Consider the following 24,604-nt stretch of genomic DNA (forward strand, 5'->3'; position numbering starts at 1 on the left):
TGAGTGGCCAGGCGGAAGCTACTCCTCGGTAAAAGGCACATGACAGCCCACTTGCAGTTACCCAAATGGCACCTAAAGATTCTATTCTCTGTTGAAACCAAGATTGAGCTCTTTGGCCTGAATGCGAAGTGTCACGTCTGGAGGAAACCTGGCACCATCCTTACAGTGAAGCATGGTGGTGGCAGCATCATGCTCTGGGGATATTTTTCAGCGGCAGGGACTGGGAGTAGTCAGGATCGAGGGAAAGATGAACGGAGCAAAGTAGAGAGAGATCCTTGATGAAAACCTGCTCCAGGACAATGACCCTAAGCACACAGCCAAGACACCGTAGTAGTAACTTCAGGACAAGTCTCAAATGTACTTGAGTTGCCCAGTCAGAATCCTGAATTGAAATTCTCTGGATCGAACATCTCTGGAGAGACCTGAAAATTGCTGTGCAGCAACACTCCCCATCCAATTTGACAGAGCCTGAGAGGATCTACAGAGAAGAATGGGAGAAACTCCCCAAATACAGGTGTGCCAAGCTTGTAGTGTCATAACCAAGAAGACAAAGCTGTAATCGCTGCCAAAGGTGCTTCAACAAAGTACTGAGTAAAGGGTCTGAATAATTATGCAAATGTAATATTTACTTTATTTTTTATTTTTTTATAAATTTGCATACATTTCTAAACCTGTTTTTGCTTTGTCATTATGGGGTATTGTGGAGATTGATGAAGGGGAAAAAACTCATACATTTCAGAATAAGGCTGTAACCTAACAAAATGTCAATGGGTCTGAATAATTTCCAAAGGCACTGTAGCAAATTTTCTCTCAGCCCCATGTCAAAATGTGTAGAATTGCAAGAAATTAGCTTTAAAACTGCAATTTTCCTATCAGCCCCATGACAAAATGTATACAACTGCAGAAACTAGCTTTAAAATGCTAAAAGGGTATCTCTGTCCATAGCAACAACAACAAATTTGCAGGAAATTAGCTTTAAAAAAATAAATGTCTCTGCGGGCCAGGATGATGGCCTCTAAAATGTTTGGTCAGAGACTGCCATTCTTTCAATGCAGTTAGTGTGTTTCGCTACAGCCGCAATAACATCTGCTAAATATGTGTGTGTTACCAATAACATTTGATTAACTATGACCCCGGCTAACTTTGCCACCACTGCTATAAAAAAATATATATTTTAAAAACACATTGAAGATTGTCATAGGAAAAAAAAAAATATATATATATCCATCTAGGAATAATTTGGTATAGACCCTTAAGTGACTCAAATTATGCATTCTAAACCACACAAGCCAAATGATGAATGGGAAGAAAGCAAATATAGAGACTCAGACACATCACCAGTGATTCAACGTTTAGTTCAATGAGAGCGACCAAAGGGGTCAAGAGGAAAGTACACTGAGGAAGGACACTTGCCCACACATCTACGCAATCTTGTGAGAGAGATCACCACCACATTACGTTTAAAATAGTCCCTTTCAGGTTCACTTGGTGAGCAGCTAGTCTACAGCTGGTAGCTAATGCACAAGTAAGTATAACGCTTTATTGTTTGGGTACTGCTGCAACAGCTATAATGGGCACAAGTACAATGACAGTACTTTGGTTTCCATAAAAGTTCACAGAAATATTTTCAAAAATTCATTTATTAATAATGCAACTCAAAGAAACGCAATTCAACGAAATACTAGCCTATAGTGTGTTTACTGTGGACGATGTGGAGACGCGCACGCTTGCCTAAATGAAAGAAGTCGCTTCTTTTACAATAGCAAAATAAGTTCGTTGATCAACTTACCGGTTTACAATATTGTCAGAGAATACTGTTCTTAACTCCCGTTGAATAGTGTTCCGTATTTTGCGTAAACTCATAAACAATGGCTACACTTAGTGGTCTATGTAATTTGTCTGATAACACCAGCGCTGTCTCCGGGTCTCACCCACCGTGGTCCCATGCTTTCCAACGCAGTGTTCTCTAGGTTACGAGTCACTGCCAACGCCGAGATAGTGGACTCCTCCCAGATGTGGAGGGACTTCACCACGCCTCTAGCTGACGGACACCAGACTTGACTCGACTACCAAGCGAAGTCATGGAGCAAATGCACAATTACATGGAAACGCATGCATCTCTACTTTTATTAATGGTCTCGTTTGAATGTTTTAGTTTTTTTTAAAACTGAAAGTACTTGTCGTAGTAATAAAGGCTACTTTACAGCGGTCTATAGATCAGAATCCAGCAGACTTCAGCCTGAACATATTTTCCATGTCCTTTTTACAGCTGTGTCTTGTCTGTCACGAAACATTTGTGTGATCAACAGATAAGCACACCAAAAGGAAACATGTTTTGTTCACGACAAAGAAGATAGATAAGACATGTTATGTGGCTGTGACTCAGGTAAACTGCATAGTGGGCCTACAGCAGCAGAGCATGGTAGTAAATGCTTGTCAGATAACACTACCAGAAGGACAGGTATTGCTGGTCTCCCATGCTCATTAACATGATCTGGCCTTGTGTTTCATGTTCTGCTGTGAGCCACATGACTGCCACCAAACACACACACACACATCTATGGTTTGCCTCCCCCCTGGCAGCCACAAGTACTGTAATCTGCACATCATATTTACAGCAGCTATTGAGGGCTGAATGGAGATGTTTATCTGTGGCTGGTCTATTGTTCTGGCAGATACTGTATGTCTAGCTCTGCTCTTTAATGTAGGACCATCATCATTCTGCACACAGCTGCGGGGGGGCGGATTTACATGACTATACAAAATGCCCTCTGGCTAATAAACTAACTAGATAATGTTATTCATATGATATGATTATGCCCGTCAAAGAAATCCAAAAGGATTACAATATGTTAACGTGATAAATTGCTAAAAGGTTATATCTGAATACATACAATAAAAAAAATGTAGTTATGTTATTCAGAGTAATACACTCACTATATAATTTGGCTCAAATAGGACCAATTTTCTTTAATACAGTCATAGAAATCTTGATGTATATATGACAGATAATGGATGTTATAATAAGTTAAACATATATGCAGCAATTGATGTGACACAGATCCCCATATGTGTAGTGTCCGGTAATCCGTTCCATTCTGGACAGTGACATGCAGAGCCTTTGTCTGCTGTCGTCTGGCAGCTTTCAGGAGAGCTCCTGGCTGCTCACAGTCACCCTGCATCTCATTACCTCTAATAGGCACTGACGGACATCCTGTCTCCTATCAGGTCCTTTCTCTGTCCCCAGACAGTAACACTGTCCTGGTCTGGACAAGGTTTAGCCTGGGCATGTCCCAGTCCAGGCCAGCTAGACAGTTAGCACTCACCCTACAAGCACAGGCACACACCTCTGTCTACCCAGCCCAGCTATCAACCTTCCCTGTTTGAATTGAGGCTGAGACTTGAGAACGACTCCGGTACAGGACATCCAGTCCCACCATTCACTTCCAGCACTAGTTTCATCTCCAATTCTGGCTGCTGTAATAGGGTCGTCAGGGGGGAGCAACCCCCTGCTAAGTGATTTTCTCACCCTTTCCTTCTCACCAGTGGCTATTGTACAGTGTGATCCAGTCATTATTACCCACTACTAGACCGTAGTTTGGCTGTTCACTGTCTGTAATTGCCATGGTAATTTATCATGTGGTGTATATAATAGGGTAGCTGGGAAAAATGAGTGGGCTTTGTCTGGTGCAGTCTTTGTGGGATAAAATGTGTATTTGAGTATTTGTTATTTAAATGCCCTTTTCTGTGTATTTGAGTATTTTTTAAATACACAGCCCAAAACAAGTACTTATGAGTCTTTTTCATGTTTTTTGTTGTTGTAAAAAACAATTTCTCAACCAAATTGTATTTGGAAGTATTTTCCAAATACGTATTTCAAATACCTGGGTTAAATGCAAGGGAGTGTATGAGTATTTTCTTTCCAATACTTTCCAAGTATTTACATTCAACAACTAGTTTTTTCAAATATAGTTTATCTGAATACTTGTTTTGAAATGCATTAAATGAATTGAAATACCAGAAATAGTCTTTGAACCCGGGTCTGGTGTGAGTGAGTCTACAGTAAGACTGTAATCAGACACATAAGTCACTCACCACACCCAAAAACAACTGGTTGCCTGTGTCCCGTTTCTAAAACGGAGCATTCTGTATAAAAAGCCCCTTCTATATACAACCTCTGTGCATCTGCGGTATACTACAAATGACATAGCTAGGAATCTCTGCATAGACTACAACCGTACAAAGTCTGTGAACGCACCCAGGGGTGCGGTGTAAAAACCGACCCCTTTGAAATGCCCTTTACATGTAATTGACCAAGACAGGTCTTAAATGCAGTCCCAGTAATAGAGCATACAGTCTCCTAATGTGCCAACTAACAAGGAATCGATGGTGACAAATAGAGAAGTGCATCCGAGCAGCTCGTCGACAGTGACATCCAAGTGCAGGACAGTATCTGTGGTAGATGTCCTTGTGACATCCCTCATTGTGTTTGGATGCTGTCAAGGGCTGACATATCAAACTGTATGGACTTAACCTTTATTTTAACTGGGAGTCAACACTGAGACCGAGGGCCTCTTTTCCAGGTAAGCCCTGTGTACACAATACACATCGAGATACAACATACACATTTAAAACTACAGAAATACGCAATAAGCAGGATGAGTGTGAACAGGAAACCCCGAGACCTGATGGGCCTCACGGGTGATATAACTGTACTGTAGTCATCGCCGTGTCACTACTGAGAGAGACGGAGGGAGAGGACGTGTTCCTGATACGGATACCCTGTGCTCATGTTGTGGGAACAAAAACTAAAACACAGGAGAGACAGAGCGAGAGAGAGAGAGTGAATGATTGTGACTGCTCCCCTAGTGACACAAAACCACAAGTCACGTTACTGATGCAGATACAGTAGTGATATTTTTTTTTAGGTTTGATGGGAATGAGGTAACCTATTGACCTGAGGCACACTACAGGCTTGGAGCATGTGATCTGACTAGCGATACCCTCACACCGCAAGTCATGCATTTGTGTCAATGGAAGGTATGTGGGAGGTTTGAGTTATTTATGAGAAGCTCAAGTTGTAATGTAACCCTTGCGGCTTGTGTCGAGATCTCAAAGCCCCACTACATTATAAAACACATGATATTGTCCGTAGAGGGAACATTTGCAGTAGAGGTCCCCTGCTGTTTCAGTGTAATATTGCGGGAAACCTATAGTACATGACTTTGCCACTGACGCGATTGGAAATTTGCCTGTCGGAAAAATGCTGTTGGTCTTGCCGTTAGACCATCACAGTCTGGCAGTGGCACACAGTAGCAGGTCAGACATGTCCAAAAATGGGAAAATAAAATATAACGTTTGGTGGTCAGCATGATGTGTGGCCATGACATCACTCGGTAATCTAAAAATGTCCTGAAGACCATGTACAGTAGTGGCCTTTCTGATTCCCCCTCAGCTAATATATAAGTCAACATTAACACTGTAGCTTCACAGAGGCATGTAGACATCCAAATATAACATTTCGCATGAGAAAGTCTTCCGTCTTGAAATAAGGGCCATTTGTGATTCAGAAAGAGACTGCAGAGCCCAGAGAATGTTACTTCAATGAAAGCTAAATCATTTGAAGCCTTTTAAATAGCTGGTGTCTTAGATGTGTCAGTGATAGCTTGAGAGTTGAAATGACTAGCTTATCATGTTAACCTACTTCTGGTTCCATGACTCATTGTATAAACCCAATAATTTATTAGTTCACAGGAGTCCATAAGGGGCTAGTGCAACAGGTCTGGTACACTTACAGTGTCTCTATAGACAAATAGCCAATATTGGGTTAGTAGAATGTTCATAGCTTATAGTCAACAAGAAATATAGCGCAAATAAACAGTGATTGGGAACTGAGGTTACGTTATGTCAGAATTGGACAAGCCTGATTCCAATGAGCTAAATTCCATGAACCACTTAGGAGCTTAATATGATTTAACATATCAGGCATTGGCACAATTATGCCCTACTCTAACGCTGTAAGACCAGCAACAAACTAAACTTAACTACCTTGAAAAGGTTATTAGGTTTGAAAATGAAAAACAGCCGAGATAGTGATTCGCACAAAAGGAAAATATGTATGACGTAAATAGAGCTCTTCAACTGGATAGTTATGAGTGACTAAACAAAATAAATGGCCCTATAAAGTGTAAAGTGCTGTATTGATAGAATTCTGACTTCCGTTTTATGACGGTATGTTTTGTTGTTGCAAGGTAACACTCCACACCCCCATTACCCAGAGTTCCTGCTAAGCACTACTTTCACACCCATACAAAATGAGTAGAGCAGAGGCCTGCTAAGTTACGTTATTAAAGTCATGCGCTGTGGCCGTTAATTTCCCTTTCACTAATGAAGAATGAACCAAATTCAGAATCAGAGGCGATGGAAAACAGTCAGTAATGACAACCTCCACATGCCTGTCTGTCACGGAGACCGATCACCTCACAGACATAGGAAATGACTGACTGACCAGGAGGAGCTAGTTGTTAATATGGCACCAGCATGTCGCTAAAACGGTCTGACCCGGGCTAGCCTGTCTCTAGCCTGCATGTTAATAGGCATTGCGGAGGTGTCCATGGCAACTGTGTTTACAGTCCAAAAGAACTTAAACACCAACAGGTTCAGCTGCATCCGGTACAGAAAACAACAATTTAGATAATTACAGGCTTATTGTGTAAAGGTGTTTAAACCTAATACAACTATGTCTTCATACCAATTCTTACCTATTTATTATGCTATTAATAGATAATGAATGTGCTACACGAGGCTCTGAAATGTTTTCATTCAGGCTGTGAAATCTGCTAATCTTCCCAGTGGTGGAGCTGCTGCGCTGGGCTACGTTGGGCTGTCTGACTCAGTCAGATGATAAGAGTGTGTGTGTCTGGCGCTAAAGTCTCCTTGAGAAGGGCAAAGGACGCGACCACTCTCCTATCCTCTGACCGATAGCCAATAATAGCAGCGAGAGTCTACGGCTACCACTGCGTGGGATACTCACTCCAACCCGGTGTGTGTGTGTGTGGTTATCTGGGGGTGCGTGTTGAGTTTGGACATGTGTGTATGCATGTAGAAGAGATAGCAGGACAACCTGTGTATTTTATGGCCACTGCAGTAACCTATTGCATCCCTTTCCCTCATCTGGCACAGAGCTTTCCCTTCCAGTAGCATTGGCCCTAGCAGCTTGACAAATGTCTACTCTTCCCTCCCAGCCAGGCCCGACCCGCTCTCCTCTCTGCCCCCCTCACAGTTACTCTTATTGGAGACGAGCTCTCGGACGGCGTATGCCAGGTTCATGTTTCTAATTTTCACCAGCCAGGGAATGGGGTGGGGGTGTAAAGGAGGGGTGCAGCAGGCAGACAGACGCCCGGGCAGAAACCTGTTTATTCATGCATAAGCTAACCCCCGCCCCTCTCCACTACCGCCTCCCTCCTCGTCCTGATCGATACACTAGGCAGCCCACGCAGAGTAAGTCCCTGTTGTCAGGCCACCTGACTGGGACAAGGAGCGTCTGGTCATAAATCGACCTGTTGAGGAGGGGAGAGGAGACACTATGCAGCATCAGCACTACTCTAATATGCCATCCCATTACTCATCTGTCATCTCATTTGCCGGGGTGGAACATGCATAGTTTTCCACATACATAGTACATGATGGGAGAAAATGCCCCTGGGGATGGAGTAAGGCTGAGAGGAGGGGAGAATGCGGCAGTGTGAAAATACATGTTTTTCAATCCTCCATACTCTCTAGGACATAGACTTTCTTCTCTGGCTTGACGGTCTCTGGCTTACGTTAATGGCATCTGCTCCAGATCAGGCCCTGTTCCTTCCTGTCACAATACCAGCCACGGGCCCTGACCGTCACAGAGGCTGTTGATTCCTCAGCCCTTCAGAGATGTCAGCCCCAGTCCTCAGAGAGGATGGAACCAGGGAAGCTCCTCTATTTAGTGGATGAGTGGATACATTTCTGAGGCCTCGTTAACGGACGACGGCCATTTCTAGCACTCCCAGTCTCAGAGCTCATTGGAAATGGATACTAAATCAGTGTGAAGGAGGGAGAAGGAAGCCCAATCAGATTAAATATGGAGGGGGAAAGGGTTCCCAGGGGACCCCAGATGCCCGCTGGCCATTATGAAACATAATCATTAATGTTTCATCCCCATCAGTGGGGTAGAGGAACCCTCATGGGCAATATTGACAAGCCACACACAGCAGATTGGAGCACGCCACAGGAGGGGGAGGTGGTTTGAAGCACTCCACATGGGGTTAACTCGTGAGCACGACATTTGATTTCCTGCTTCATGCGAGCACGAGCGCCGAGATTGAGATATGGCTTTAATTGATTGGAATCACAAGGCAGGCTTTTCTCCTGAAGACGTCTACACACTGACATTCAGGGTTCCCAAATCAGACTGAGTTAGCTGTGGGCTCCATCCTTTTTGGAGCAAAAAAAGTATTTTCCTTTTTGAACCAATTGCACAGCATGCAAAGATAATGACTTTTAACTTATAACCTGGAATTGAGTATAAATAATTTGATTTTGCATCAGTAACCTCAATATGTTTATGAATCAAAACGACTCCGAGGTCGTTGATGTTGACGTTTTTAAGAGTGTGTGTTTATGCTGAGTGAAGTCCCATTCCCACGAGGCAATCTGCTCCGCCCACTTATAAACAAAACAGCAAAAAGGCACTCCTCCAGGGCTAATCACCAGTTGTGTGTTTTATGTGAACGCAGTGAGGGAAAGGGACAACCTCTGACAGGGATCTCACAGCCATTCCCTAATGGAAACAATGAAGCGTTATTCTCAGAGGCTGCTGAACCAGGTGGCATGTCCTGAGGCACTGTTAGTCAGAGAGAATAACAATCAGTTTTTACAGACAGTTCCTTGACAGACTCTTGGTGTTCTGAGGTCCTTTGTTGGATACGTGTGTGTGTGTTAGACTGTGTAGGTGCAGGACTGACACAAATGTCCTGTGGCTCGCCAATCCCTCTGTCAATCTTGCCCTGCAACATTTGAGGTTTAGAAATTCCCAATTTTCATGGCTCCTGTACTGTGCTGTTGAGCACTTGCTTGCTCTCTCCATCCCTCACTCCCGTCTTTCACTCATTCCCTCGCTCTCGGAGCACGTTTAATAAACTCCCTACCCCTGTGCCTGTAGAGAGATATGATAGAGAGAGAGGGGGGAGGACTCAAAGATTGGGAGTGCTTAGCTTGTTAAATGTCGTCTCCTTGACTGCGGTCACCTCCCTGCTCCTTTCTCAGAGTCCTCTGCTTTTCCACGCTGAACCTGCTGAACTCTCAGGAGGGGTGATGAACAATCTCTAACCCCAGCCTCTCCCTAAGACCTGCCTGTCTGTTTCAGACAAAGGACAGGATCGCCGAGAGGTGGTTTAAGACGGACAGCCTAACTGGTATTGGAGAAGCCAACCATCCCTGACAATGTCACCTCTCTGTATCTGTATGGCATACAGAGGACAAGGTCGTATGCAAATAGCTGAGATATGTGTTCACTGATATTTCCGCAATCCATGCACAGAAACGGATAGAAGGCTGTCCCTAACAGTGAATGTGCACACGTGTCTGTAGTAGTAGTAGGGGTTCAAATTGTAGTGACTGAAATATTGTATTCAGGCTGTGATAGCAGGAGTTTACATGGTCACGTCTGCTAACAACACCCCCCCCCCCCCCATTCTGCAAACATCCTACGAGACTGATCTGCAAACAGAGCGCTTCCCTGAGATTGTGAGCTGTCTGCATGCTTCTGCTCAGAGCTAAAGTGTTTTTTTTTTAATTGAACTTTCATTTTCCAAGAGTAGCTGACACTCAGAGCAATATCAAACTGCTGCTCAACTTATTCACTGTGTACTTCTGAATGTACGATTCGAGCCCTCTTCATTTAAATGAGTGTTCTCCTTGGTAACTAGATACTATACCCATTTAATTAGATGAGACGGTAAAGAACATGAATCTTGACTCAAAAACCTTCCTCCTTTGTTAATTGGCCATCCCAGATATATATTGCGGTAGGTGAATCTTTGACTGGGCTTTAACTCTGAGTAAGGTGAGGTGCGGACGGCTCTGAGGGCCGTGAGGTGGGGCCCTAGCCAGCCTGCTGTGTGTGATAAGAGACCCTATCCAAGTCCTCCTGGAGACAGCAGTTATACTGAGTCCCATAGAGGGAATAATTACTCTGCCAGCCTCTGAGCTCAGATGGAGATTCCACCGACGGCCCTCAGTGGACTCTCTCTCTCTCATATGCATTGAGGCAGCTACAGATATGCAGGCTGATTTCAGTAAAGATATTCTGGGCGGCAAGGAATCGAGATTCTCCCTATTAAACTGGTACAATCTGTATAAGAGGTGAGCATTGCAGATTTCCAACACTGTCTGTCTGTCACACACAAGTCACGACTGAAGAACAAAAAGGCCACATACCAGTAGATGTGACTGTAGTAGCCTCACACTGACCCCTGATGGACAACTAGTGCACCTACACTGTCTTCTACACTACAAATCACAAAAACTTCTCAATCCAAGGTCCTCATACTACTGTACCCTAGACGTCATATGCTCATTAGTACAGCGAAATAAGGAAGAAATATTATTTGTAGATCTCTGGAACAGAGATGGAATTATGAAGAGATTGTGAAGAGGAGATAAGGTGATTCCTCCTCATGCAAAAGTAAAAAAAACTCTTTGCAAAACAACCTACTGCAGTCTGTGTGTGCCAAAGACTAATGAAGTTCCTCACAACAGGGAACTTCTCTGCCTTAATCTAACCCAACAGATAATCACCTCCACCTGGGTATCACTGCCAGCTAGGGAAGGAATGAGTTCTGTTCCTGCTCCACTCCTTTTCATTCTGGTGCCAGTCTCCCCCGCTGAGTACTCCAGCCTGGCAGAGGTCGGCCTCTGCTATGCCCCTGTGGGCCTGTGTGGGGGTTGTGTGTGGCATGTACCCACTTGGCACAGACCAGACACCCTGGCTGGTTGGCACTGGAGCTTCATAGGATTCCAGTAAAATGAGCGGTCTATGGCTCTGGGCAGAAACAGGCTCTAATATACTGTAGGGATGGTAATCAAGGACTGTCTGAGGCTTGACATAGCATGGAACAGTATAGCCACATTCATACCTTCCCACGCTACATTCTTATTTACAGACACCATCTCCCTCCTCCTCTCATCTAGTGTGAAGATAGAGCCCATGGTAAAGGAGGGCTTGGGAACCAGTAGGCCTATTTCATTAACACCTTCGGCTGCGTTGGTTATACTTCAGACAACAATCTTAGTTCCCCACGTTTGAGATGACCTTCAAATCGCTGTGTTTTATTAGTTAGGCCATCTGTGAATGCCAGTGATTCCTGAGGGACACAAACTGAATCCCATGATCAGGGCTTCCGTTTTCCACCACACTACCAGAATAACTGTTAGTGTGTTAGTTCCCATAGATGTTAAAAACTTGTATTGCAGTGTGATGGGAGGGCTGGCTGGCTCTGTGTGTTTAGTGTGTATAGGCCTGTGTTTGTGTGCTCCGAGGGACCGGTTTGGCTACTATGGTGCTGAAATGGACAGAGCTTTCTAAAGGTGCTGATTAATTCAAAGCATTTGACGCATATGCATATTAGTGCCCAAGCCCCCAAAGAAAGCCTGAATTAAAACATTATTGTGCCATTATACAATAGCTTACATTGCATTCGGTAAGTATTCAGACCTAGACTTTTTCCACATTTTGTTACGTAACAGCCTTATTCTAGAATGTATCAAATCGTTCCCCCCCTCATCAATCTACACACAATAGCCCATAAGGACAAAGCACCAACAGGTTTAGACATTTTTGCAAATTTATAAAAAACTGAAATAACACTTTTACATAAGTATTCAGACCCTTTACTCAGTACTTTGTTGAAGCACCTTCTGCAGAGATAACAGCCTCTAGTCTTTTTGGGCTTGTCGTTACAAGCTCGGCACACCTGTATTTGGGGAGTTTCTTCCATTTCACTCTGCAGATCCTCTCAAGCTCTGTCAGGTTGGATGGGGAGCGTGGCTGCACAGCTATTTTCAGGTCTCTTCAGATATGTTCAATCGGGTTCAAGTCCGGGCTCTGGCTGGGCCACTCAATGACATTCGGAGACTTGTCCCTAAGCCACTCCTGTGTTGTCTTGGCTGTGTGCTTAGGGTCGTTGTCCTGTTGGAAGGTGAAACTTTTCCCCAGTCTGAGGTCCTGAGCAGGTTTTCATCAAATATTCCTCTGTCCTTAGCTCTGTTCATCTTTCCCTCGATCCTGACTAGTCTCCCAGTCCCTACCGCTAAAAACCATACCCACAGCATGATGCTGCCACCACCATGCTTCGCCGTAGGGATGGTGCCAGGTTACCTCCAGACGTGATGGTTGGTTTCATCAGACCAGAGAATCTTGTTTCTCATGGTCAAAGAGTCCTTTAGGGGCCTTTTGGCAAACTCCAATCAGGCTGTCATGTGCCTTTTACTGAGGAGTGGCTTCCATCTGGCCACTCTACCATAAAGGCCTGATTTGTGGAGTGCTACAGAGATGGTTGTCCTTCTGGAAGTTTCTCCCATCTCCACAGAGGAACTCTGGAGCTCGGTCAGAGTGACCATCTGGTTCTTGGTCACCTCCCTGACTAAGGCCCTTCTCCCCCGATTGCTCAGTTTAGCTGAGCGACCAGCTCTGGGCAGAGTCTTGGGGGTTCCAAGCTTCTTCCATTTAAGAATGATGGAGACCACTGTGTTCTTGGGGACCTTCAATGCTGCAGACATTTTTTGGTACCCTTCCCCAGATCTGTGCCTCGACACAATCCTGTCTCTGTCCTCTACGGACAATTCCTTTGACTTAAAGGCTTGTTTTTTGCACTGATATGCACTGTCAACTGTGGGACCTTATATAGACAGGGTGTGTCTTTCCAAATCATGTCCAATCAATTGAATTTACCACACGTGGACTCCAATCAAGTTATAGAATTATCTCAAGGATGATCAATGGAAACAGGATGTACCTGAGCTCAATTTTGAGTCTCATAGCAAAGGGTTTAAATACTTGTCTGTTTTTATTTTTTATAAATTAGCAAACATTTCTAAAAACTTGTTTTTGTTTTGTCATTCTGGGGTATTGATGAGGATGGAGAAACGATTTAATCCATTTTAGAATAAGGCTGTAACATAGCAAAATGTGGAAAAAGTCACCTGGTCTGAATACTTTCCGAATGCACTGTACATAGCCTTCCGAATATTTTGCGCGGCAGAAAAACAAAAAATACCATATATTTAATACTTTCTTAAAACTGCATTGTTGGTTAAGGGCTTGTAAGTAAGCATTTCCCGGCTAAGTCTACACCAGTTGTATTGGGCGCATGTGACAAATAACATTTGATTTATTTGGTACATAATTGGTCGAATGAACATTTTTACCAACTAGTAAATCACCTTTCAGTGTGGAATGTATTATTATGTATACTGTATGGACTGGGATAGCTTATTCTACATTAAAACATTCTATCCATGAGGCTGGGAGAGAACACCGTAGCACAATGCTGTTGGTTCATTGATTGTACTTACAGATTAGTTGGCCTACAATAGTGATTTTTTATTTTATATAGTAATAGGGTCTATTTAACTTTTATCATCATTAATAGGCTGAAACATTACCTTACAGAATCTCACCACTGCGTGTTTCCATTGCAGAATAATTAAAGAGAGTCAAATCTGATTTAACTCTGATCCTTTTTTCCGATTATATATATTTTTTATATTGTTCACGCCACAAAAAGGTACAGAATTATGGCAAATAGGGTCCGGAACGCAGCAGTCCAAAACAGAGGTACCGAATCCTGGCAAATAGGTTCCGGAACACAGCAGTCTAAAAAACAGAGGTATCGGATCCTGGCAAATAGGTTCCGGAACGCAGCAGTCCAAAACAGAGGTACCGGATCCTGATAAATAGGTTCCGGAACGCAGCAGTCCAAAACAAAGGTACCGGATCCTGGCAAATAGGTTCCGGAACGCAGCAGTCCAAAACAAAGGTACCGGATCCTGGCAAATAGGTTCCGGAACGCAGCAGTCCAAAACAGAGGTACCGGATCTTGTTCCAGCAGGATCTGGCTCAAAATAGGCACAACATGTATTTCAGAAGTAGCTAGAATTCATAGCACTAATATAGGCTGTGTCTCAATCAATTAAAACTATTGTTTCTGGTGCTCCTAAATTGAATGATGTGCGCCTAACTTTAAGTCAGTGCTACCAATTAAACATGTTAACTTATGTGAAAGCCCTGTGTGCTTTCTCTGTGTGCACTGCAGCCTCCTCTCCTCCACCCCTGAAGCCAGATGTTGGTTTACTGGGTCTGTCTCCTGCTGGGAAGTAAGTACTGAACTGACCTGACTGCCTGGATTGATACAGTAGTGGGAGGAAGGATTTAGTAACCTCCATGACTCTGTACAGATTTCATCTTCGCAACTCAGGTGCAAGCCTCTTGAATGAGAGGACAAGCCCTGGTCATGATTCCATAATTCATCTGCATTGACTGACTGAGTTGGAGGTAGAACAACTACTGTAGTAGGTTGGATGCTGCATCGAGATACACTGTGAGTAGCAAAGGGCTGCTCTTTTAACTTGGCTGCTATACATGTTTACATTTGAGTCATTTGGCAGACGCTCTTATCCAGAGCAACTTACAGTAATGAGTGAATACATTTTCATATTAGTTCGTACTGGTCCCCCGTGGGAATCGAACTCACAACCCTGGCGTTGCAAGTGCCATGCTCTACCAACAGCCACACAGGACCGTCTCTCAGTTGGTAGGGAATGTATACTAGAATATATATATATATATATATATATATATATATATATAAATATATATATCAGTTATAACCTACAATAACTAGGCCTAGAAATCTATGAGACAGAATATGATTACCATGTATCTGGTTAGCACTACAAGCTAACTATAGTCAATAAAGGATGTTATTTCCTGCCGTTAAACAGGGGGAGATGTGCTCAGACAGAGAGAGCTCTGCTGACTAAGCACTTCCCTCAGCCAGGCACAGAGCGCCTTTCTGGCATCGCAGTGGGCTGTGGGCTGGAGGAGATGCGGCGAGCAACACAGCAACCCCCCCCCCCCCCCCCCCTCCAGCCTATCCCTCCTCTCTTTTTGTTCTGCTATGCGGCCGTATGGCAACAGCAAGAACCAGATGGCTGGTTTATGCGTATCTTCTGAGGAACAATCCTCTGCCATGTCTATAAGACTTTTTGCACTACGTATGTAATGTGCAGCGATAGGTGAGTGCTAGGTCAGCATATTGCCTCACTGCTGAAACGTTTAACCGTAAGTACCGAGACATGATGTAGTGTGGAATTGACCTTTATATAGTGCTTTAGTGCTTGACAAGGTCCTTGATTAGGCCTATTGAATTTCAAAATGTCAGCCATGAAAACATGTTCTAAACTCGATTGAATATATAAAGAAAACGAATGGCTGATGACTCACAGGCGGTAACGTACCTTTATTACAACGTACTAAGGCGCCAATTATCCTTAGAAAGGTATGATTAGGAAAGTATGAGTAGGTTCCCTAAGGAGAGTTAAGGGTTCAGATATAGTGGTGGGCTGTCTTCTGCGTTCCCATCGTGTACCAACTGTCCTTCGCCCCTCCAGCCTGCTTTGTAGGCCAGAGAGGTTGAATGCCAGGGGGTGTAAAGGTGTGTTCACTTGAACTCAACGAGTGAACACGCAATCTCAGGTTGCAGACAGAAAGCTGTGGTCCACCCTCCCCATCTCCCAGAGTGATCAGCCAACCTAAGCCTTACCATCATGGCTCCCAGCTCTGGGCCCGGGTGATATGTGGGAGAACGTGAGGCTCCCAGTAGAGAATATGCTTTTATTTCAGGGTCATTGAATTAATGCCAGTGACATCTATAATTTCACAGCCTTACCTAATAGGAAGGAACGTGGGCTAGTTGTCAATGCAGAGACACTTCCTGGAAGTCTGAACAACCAAGTCACATGATGAGAAGTGGAAGCACTGGCAGGTGGAATCTTCAATGAACATGGATTAGAATAAGTTCTGGAGGGGAAGAGTGACCGACAAAGACGTTGACCACTTCGAGAGATTCTGCACCATTCTAAAGCCAGGCGTGAAGCCCGTAGATAAACATGTATTCTGGTAGGGCGTGAGAAACACAGGGTGAAGTTGAAGAGGGCAAGGACGGGAGAGCTGTAAGAGGTGCCGAACACAATCGGCTCTACGGTGGACAGCTCCTATGTTGCTTCATCAGTAACATTGCTGACCATCAAGACAAATAATGCACAACCATCAAGTCCTGGAGCTGTGGATCCCTTGACCACAAGGCCAGAGAATGTAACACCAGCAAATGGACACTGTGATAAAAACGGCCACTCCTCCTTCGATTGCACAGTCCTATGCACATAGGGAGAAGGGAAGAGGGAGACCAAGTAGAACCACCTATAACCCACCCGACAGAGAGAAGACAGCTTCCAGCGAAGAGCCAGCAGGGCAGGAACGCAAGCAGCAGAAGCCCGAAGACAAGCAATCTGAGAGAGACCAGTCAGTCATCGAACGAGAAGGAGCGTGAGAGCACAGGGAGAGACTATTTCGACATCGCTTCCTATAGTGAGTACACCAGCAACTCTTTTCTTCCTGAGAGCGAGGTTAACATAGGTGAATGGTCCTCCAACGGGGACCCAGAAGGAGTCGGAGACATTGACTGGGAGGCAAGTTCAAATGGAACTAAAAGGGAGAAGACCCATTTAAATGAAATTTGGAAGGGGTGAACAATGGAATATATATATTTTTATATTCCTTAAATTGATACTTCCCTTTATCTACTTCCCCAGAGTCAGATAAACTTGCAGAGACAAAAATGGTATCCACGTGTGGTTTGAAGGAAGTTGCGCAAATAGTAACTAGCGTTAGCGCAATGAATTGAAGTCTATGGGTATCTTATACAGATACAAGTTTATCTGACTCCGGGGAAGTAGATAAAGGGCCTCGTTGCTAAAATTGTGAAGTATCCCTTTAAAATCAATGATCTTTTATTATTATTATGAAATGTAAATGTACTGTATTATATTGATGTTAATCACTTCTTCATCCCAAAAACTAGCTAAATAAACAAAAACTAAGAATCTAAAGCCGACTGAATATGAAAGATATTTTTTTACACAAAAAAGTAAGAAAACCACAGATGATGCAAAGCAAATGTCTATCTCATGAAAGAGAAAATAATCAGAGCGCTGTGAGTTAAAGCTGATCTTGTTAAACACAAAAATGATGGTGTGTGGAAACGGGGTCCCCGGTCTCTAACTTGGTCCCGATTAGGATTTACGACAATAAGAAGAAAAAATATATAAGCTGATATGTACCTTACACTTTATTCAACTTCACAACTCTGTTATAACATTGGCTTGTCTGAGAAATTCAGACTACTGAAACGTTCCTGGTAGTATAGTGTCTCAACAGAAATGCACTGAATAGTATGGAGAACAACACAAAGGAGAATAAATGGCTACAGGCCTGCATGCACACAGCTATGGAGTAAACAGACTGGTTGGTTCCCCCTACACACAGGCTAAGCGCTGTATAGACTGGCCAGCTTTGATCACACACACAGACAAGGGAGATAATTGTCTGTGTTACCAGCTTGATGGACAGACTGCCGTCTCCCTGAGGGGCTGTACAGTCTCAGGAAAATCAAAGCAGCACTTTGAGCACGTGTGGTGTATTTGGAGGCATCATGCTGAGCAATAAGCAATTCAAAAAGGCACAATCCGATCCCGAATAGTCACCCACCCAACAAAAGCATAGGAAAGTACAGAGTGAGCAGAAACTAAGTCATAAACAAATGAATCCATGGTCGCAAACAACAAACTAAAGAGCGGTGTAGATAGAATAGATTGATGTCAAAGCACTGGCACGTGCCTGACATCCTGCCTGACTTAATGGGGTACGACAACATCAAGTTCATGGCTTAACTACTGCAGTGACACAGCTGTTTGTATGTCACGCCACCGCAAAATGCATATAGCGTCTGTGTAAAACATGACTCCACTGGTCCTGGGTCAGAAAATACACTCCTAAAGCATGTTAACAAACAAAGCATGTTTATTTCAAACTAAAACAGAATGCACCCAACATCCACCCTCTTATTTTGTTACGTTTTTTACTTTGTCCTTTGAATTCACTGCATTATGATGCACAAATCACAGACATTTATTTTAGGGATAACAGGTCATGTTTTTAATCTTTTAGGATGTTCCTTTTTAGAAGCAATTGTACTGGTCTCACTGTACGTAGGCTATATTCTGCTTATAGACAAGAAGCATATAGGACACCACAAAGGCATTCATTTAAAACGTTGCTGCAGCATAATTTAAAAGAAGAGACAAAACAGGCCAGCGACAGCTGTTTTCAAGTATTCCCTCATCTGGATTCAATCCATTGGAAACAGCCAGGATCCGTACACTCTTCCATAGGAAGGTCAACGCTCTTTTTCTCATTTACAATTCAAACATTTTGGCAAGCAATTTTCATTAAAAGTTCACCTTGCTTAAAATCGTGTGGGAGGCATAAAAAAGAAAAAAATGAAAACAAACAAAAAAAATCACCTACCATTTAATCAGCTAGCGAGCCATCTATTGAAGTACACGTTATGTGAGAGATAAAATCAATTGTTAGGTTATCAGACAATATTATGTGAAATACTACCCAGGGTCCATTGGGTTGCTGACATGAGTACAGAGAAGAGACAACTTTACAAAATGATCTTTACCTACTGAGTGATGATTGTCCCCTCAGTGTCTGTTTTCTCTACCACTGGCTGTTTCTCAGCTTCCTCCATCGGCTCACTCAGTCCATTGTCTACATCCTTTGTGGAGGAGCAAGAGGCGACATGCTGCGAGGGATGCTGCTGGTCCAGGGGCTCCGGCAGGCATTGGGGCTCCACAGGGCTGTGTGTGAGGACCAGTGACATTGAGAGGGCAGGATTGGGGGACGGGGTAGTGGTGGGCTCAGCCACTGCGTCAGTGTCCATCCTCGACCCTGTTCCATTGACCCACCGAGATGGAGGTTCTACCATGGGTTCAGGTTCTTTCATAGGTTCTTCCTGAGGTTTCCCTGGCTTCTCTGGCTCCCCCTGTGTGTCAGTGATCTCCTCTGGGGTGCGGGGGGCCTGTAGGGACAAGGCCTGGGGTGGTGACTGAGCACGTGATGATGACTGGCCCTGGGGAGGGGACTTTGTCTGGAAAGAGGAATGGGCAGGGTGCAGCAACTGGGCCTGAAGGGAAGCCTGGTTTTGGGGTGGTGACTGGTTCTGAGGAGAGGACTCAGACTTGGGGGACACATGTGTCTGGGGAGAGGAATGGAACTCTGCCTGGGGCTTAGGACCGGGGCGAGCTTCATTCTTGGCTTGAGTTGGAAACTGGGTGGACTGGGGTGGAGCTTTAGGTGGAGACTGGGATGACTGGTGAGAGGTTAGAGGTGGAGACTGGGATGGGGCTTGAATAAGAGACTGGGATGGGGCTTGAAGAAGAGACTGGGATGGGGCTTGAAGAAGAGACTGGGATGGGGCTTGAAGAAGAGACTGGGATGGGGCTTGAAGAAGAGACTGGGATGGGGCTTGAAGAAGAGACTTGGTTGGGACATGAGATGTTGACCGAGTTAGGAGAGTTGGAGTTTGAAGCAGACCCGGTTTAGTTAGGAGTCCAGGTTTAGGTTGAAGCTTGGACTGTAGTTGCAGCAGGGCCTGAGGTTTTCCTTGGGTCAGGGAGAGGGTTGGGGTCAGGGTAGGAGTAGGGAGCAGGGGTTGTGGTAGAGGAAGAAGGGGTGTCCAGGCTCCACGCTTGTTACGTTCCCTCTCACGTTCCCTCTCCCGATCCTTCTCCCTCTCCTTTTCACGCTCTCTCTCCCGGTCACGCTCCTGCTCTCGTTCACGGTTGCCACGCTCACGGCCACGGTCCCTTTCTCTCTCGCGCTCCCTCTCCTTCTCACGGCTGTCTCTCTCACGCCGGTTGCCATTCATCTCCTTCCTGAAGTCAAAGTCCCTGTCCCGTTGCTGCCTGTCCCAAGGGCGCCGGCACTCATCCAAGTCCTGGGGCATTTCAGCATCAGTGAACTGTGCTGCAGCATCAACTCCACCACGACTCCACGCCGGGCCCCCTCCAACACCACCAGGACCACCAGTACATACTCCTCCTCCTACCCCTCCTACTGATCCAGCGCGGTTCTGGTTCTCAAAGCGGTTGGGAAAGTTCTGCCCTTGGTTAGAGCCAGGGCGCGCTTCCTGGAAGCCCTTGGAGACCGCGGCCGGAGAGCTCCGCATGTCACGCTCATCAAAGTCCCCTCTGAGTGGCCCCCAGCGACTCGAGGTCTGGGGGGTGAAGCCGGCGAGGGCCTGAAGCCGCCCTGCCACGCTGTCTCTAGCTGGCTCTCTCACTGGGGTCTGGAGCAGGGCAGGTCTGCCTCCGCCCAAACCCCCACCACCAGCTCCTCCACCCATGGACTCTCTGTGCTCCAGGGGAGGGGTCCTCAGTAGGCCTGTGCTCTGCTTCTCCTGGGGCGGAGGGAAGCGGTAGTCTTGGTCCCCTCCCTGCTGGCTATCGTCAGCTCCAGAGGAAGGCTCCTCCTCAGCCTTGGACATGCTTTCGTTTGGGGGGTTGGGCCCCCGGTTGAAGGCCTCCTCGGCCCTGTTGAAGCGTTCCATCTGGGAGGCCGCTCTGGCGCGTGCCTGGGCATGGAGGGACGCTTCCAGGAGGCTCTGTTGGGACAGGCCCTGCTGCATCAGGAGGGGGAACCGGGCACCGGCACCCTGGAGCATAGTAGGCCGGAGGTCCAGCGGCATCAGCCCAGGCATCCTCTGGCCAGGCAGGCCCTGCTGGTGCAGGGGGTGGGTAAGGGAAGCTGAGGGGTGCATCCCCAGAAGACCCATACCACGACTCATTGCATTCTGCATACCTAGAGAAAGAGGAACACTATAGATTATTTAACAGTAAAAAATCAGCGAAGTCTTGAGAATGTGAGAAGCTTTTCAAAAGTCATTAAGAACAAACAAAAGAAAGTCAAAACTTTCCTAGGTTATTGTTTGGTATCCCTTTACCTTGCAGTACTAACTCTGCAGCTGCATCCATGCCGTCAGCAGATTGGCCCATCTTGTCATTGGCTGCTTGCTGCGTCTGGACTCCAGGTTGAAGCTGGTTGAAGACCCCTTGTCCAGGGAGGGCAGAGGGCATGAAGCTCCCCGGGATAGTAGCTCCGTATGGGGAGTCCTTCATGCTGTCCTGAGCCTGCGACATGGAGGCCGGCACCAGAGCTGCAGGAGCGGGACAGAACATATAGGGCAGTATCTTTCAAATAAATCAATTATGTTTAAATAAAGCAAGTCGCTGGCTTCTTACAACAATTTAGGCAATATTTACTCCAAATGTAATGCATGTAATGACTTCTATAGACTCAGTCAGGTCATGCAGAACTTACATATAGGAGCTGAGCCCATGCCTGCTTGCTGAGGAACACCTGCTGTCTGCATGAAACCTACAGGAGGGAGAAACAACACACCATTACCTGGATTTCTCAACAATATATATATTCTTTAATTCAATACTCTTCACTGGCAGCTGCATCCGACTGCTGTGTTTTACCTGGAGGAGGCTGGGAGGCGTTGAAACCCGCTCTGAGGAAGGGGGGCAGGGGGCCATAGCCTGGCGGGGGCATCGCCATGGAAACAGGGAAGGATGGAGGCACAAGACCCACGGCAGGGACAGCCTGAGCCACAGGGAGCTGAGAGGGAACAGACAGGGGAGTTTAAACTATTGAAATGAGGGATGAGATGAACATGCAATGATGCGCTGTGATTCCTGTAACATCGTTTAACAATCAAATCACAGAATGTAGAGGAACAATAGTTTCCCACTGATAATCAGGTTAAGACCAACACTGTGAAAAAACACAACAGCAACATTAAAATGCTCTGGCTGTTGAGATGTTGAATAAGGCCTTAATAAACCTGTGTGTGTGGGTAGGTATGCATGTCGGAGCTTAGTAGTAGGGATGAGCATTTGAAGTCATGTCACTATTCAAACAATATAATATATATTTTTTCGGTCGGTTTCAGCAGAAGGATGGAGGAGGGGCGAGAAAGAAGCAGGGGTGTGTGGGAGAGTGAGTGAGGCGCCATACTGGTTATCTATCATACCATCTGATAATGCTCCTGTCTTGACTGCATCAAACCACTGTAAAATAGCTAACTACAGTAGCCAGCTAGCTAGCTAAAGTACAACAATTACACAGGAAACAATGGCCTGCCTGTTGGTTGATCATTGTAGCTTACCCCTTCTCATTTAGCCAACTTAAATCCATCATTTTTATTTTAGTTTGCGTCGGCTAGATATCTCCCACTTGACTTGCTACACATGGAGCCTCTGACTCTAGCGCCACTGATTGACCGACAATAACAACAAGATAAAAGTCTGAAACGTGCGTGTGGGCTGCCGGTGAGTCTTTATGGGGTGCACTCATTAAAACTATCATTTTATACAAATGTCATCGTCTGTCCTTCTAGGCTATATAGCAATGTTACATATTTAAAAAAATAAAATAAAAATTCAGACAATGTCTCTTCATTGTTAAAATAGGCCTATATATATATGGGGTATTTAGTAAATCGAATACCAACGTCCGTTCAGATATTTGATTAACCAGGCATACCCCTACTTAGCAGACACAGATTAACTCTGAGGTGAGTTGAATACTAATTACCTAAACACTTCCCCCACCTACTGAGCCAAACCTTCTCACGAGGCCCACCCAAGAACAAAGAAACGGGCTGGGTATCCTGCATTCCCTCAACAACCCCATCACAAAGGAGTCAGGAAGAGAAACCTGAGGCCACTCTAAACACTTGAGGCTAAGCACCCCCACAGACAGGGCAGGCAGCTAGCACTAATCACAGGAAGACTATGGTGTTCAGTTTCACACCACTGACTGGCCTCATGGTAGACGCTTAGTACAGAGGAAATGGAAATGTGAGGGGCCCGGTAAATTCCACCCTCTCACTCACTCACACACACATTTAAAGGATGATGAAAGCAATGCACAAAACAACGTATTTATGCTTAAACGTTGAATGTTAGTTATTGTTAGATATCTGAGGTTTGGGTACCTGTACAGGCATCATGGAGACCTGTTGGCTGAAGGCCTCCTGTTGGCTGAAAGCCTCCTGTTGGCTGAAAGCCTCCTGTTGGGTGTGTTGGGTGTTGGTGGCTGTCATGGGTTCAACACTCACAGCCTGGCTCACAGCTTCCTTCATTGGCTCTGGCGCATTCTTGGCTGCTTCCCACTCTACAGTTAAAATAAAACAGAGGATTAGAGAATAAGATTGAATGTACGACACTTGAATGTTCGTTTTTTGTTACTTTTATTTCTTATCCATATTTTTTTTAAACTGCATGGTTGGTTAGGGGCTCAGTAAGTAAGCATTTCACTGTAAGGTCTACCTGTTGTATTCAGCATTTCACTGTAAGGTCTACCTAGACCTGTTGTATTCAGCATTTCACTGTAAGGTCTACCTACACCTGTTGTATTCAGCATTTCACTGTAAGGTCTATCTGTTGTATTCAGCATTTCACTGTAAGGTCTACCTGTTGTATTCAGCATTTCACTGTAAGGTCTACCTGTTGTATTCAGCATTTCACTGTAAGGTCTACCTAGACCTGTTGTATTCAGCATTTCACTGTAAGGTCTACCTGTTCTATTCAGCATTTCACTGTAAGGTCTACCTGTTGTATTCAGCATTTCACTGTAAGGTCTACCTGTTGTATTCAGCATTTCACTGTAAGGTCTACCAAGACCTGTTGTATTCAGCATTTCACTGTAAGGTCTACCAAGACCTGTTGTATTCAGCATTTCACTGTAAGGTCTACCTGTTGTATTCAGCATTTCACTGTAAGGTCTACCTGTTGTATTCAGCATTTCACTGTAAGGTCTACCTAGACCTGTTGTATTCGGCATTTCACTGTAAGGTCTACCTGTTGTATTCAGCATTTCACTGTAAGGTCTACCTGTTGTATTCAGCATTTCACTGTAAGGTCTACCTAGACCTGTTGTATTCGGCGCATGTGACTAATAACATTTGATTTGATAGTCACATCTACCCTGCCCTGCTGGGGTCTATTTATCCAGTGGCATGTTTCTCTGTGGGAAGTCCTTCTCTGATAAACTTAAATCTTAACAAAAATAAGCAAATGCCAGGAAATATGTTTAGTGTCAAGAGAGTTAATGTGTGTGGGTGAGAGAATGTGTCTCCTGTTTTTTTTGTGTGTGTCCAGTGTGTGTGGGTGAGTATATCCAGTGTGTGTGTCTAGTGTGTGTGGGTGTGTATATCCAGTGTGTGTGTGTGTCTAGTGTGTGTGGGTGTGTATATCCAGTGTGTTTGTATAGTGTGTGTGTGGGTGTGTATATCCAGTGTGTTTGTACAGTGTGTGTGTGTGTGGGCGTGTATATCCAGTGTGTGTGTGTCCAGGGTGTATGTCCGTGTATATATATATG

At 45.0% G+C, this 24,604-nt stretch overlaps 2 protein-coding genes and 1 long non-coding RNA gene across 7 annotated transcripts in view; 1 reads left to right on the forward strand and 2 right to left on the reverse strand.

Moving 5' to 3' along the window:
• LOC110505403 (rho guanine nucleotide exchange factor TIAM2) overlaps window positions 1-1,961 on the reverse strand; it is a 104,925-nt gene extending 102,964 nt beyond the window's left edge. Inside the window, exon 1 of the mRNA XM_036962805.2 lies at window positions 1,790-1,961. The gene's annotated coding sequence lies outside the window, so the exon portion shown is untranslated. The remainder of the gene's footprint in view (window positions 1-1,789) is intronic.
• LOC149972080 (uncharacterized) overlaps window positions 1-24,604 on the forward strand; it is a 185,096-nt gene that overhangs the window by 62,229 nt on the left and 98,263 nt on the right. The gene's annotated exons all lie outside the window — the stretch shown is intronic.
• The window catches only part of LOC110505404 (SR-related and CTD-associated factor 8), an 86,473-nt gene that overhangs the window by 28,244 nt on the left and 33,625 nt on the right, over window positions 1-24,604 (reverse strand). For 3 of the 4 annotated variants that reach the window (XM_021584602.3, XM_021584604.3, XM_021584603.3), the window contains 5 exons: window positions 23,220-23,398; window positions 21,700-21,838; window positions 21,536-21,592; window positions 21,159-21,371; window positions 18,152-21,016 (listed from right to left, as the gene is read on the reverse strand). In XM_021584602.3, the coding sequence (XP_021440277.3) occupies window positions 18,837-21,016; window positions 21,159-21,371; window positions 21,536-21,592; window positions 21,700-21,838; window positions 23,220-23,398 (2,768 nt within the window). In that variant the 3' untranslated portion in view covers window positions 18,152-18,836. Of the gene's footprint in view, window positions 1-18,151; window positions 21,017-21,158; window positions 21,372-21,535; window positions 21,593-21,699; window positions 21,839-23,219; window positions 23,399-24,604 lie in introns of those variants that run through there. The other variant, XM_090220669.1, reaches the window with a different exon arrangement.

The sequence above is a fragment of the Oncorhynchus mykiss genome, chromosome 25 (genome assembly GCF_057628025.1).
Source record: "Oncorhynchus mykiss isolate SJ-2025 chromosome 25, ASM5762802v1, whole genome shotgun sequence".
NCBI lineage: Eukaryota > Metazoa > Chordata > Actinopteri > Salmoniformes > Salmonidae > Oncorhynchus > Oncorhynchus mykiss.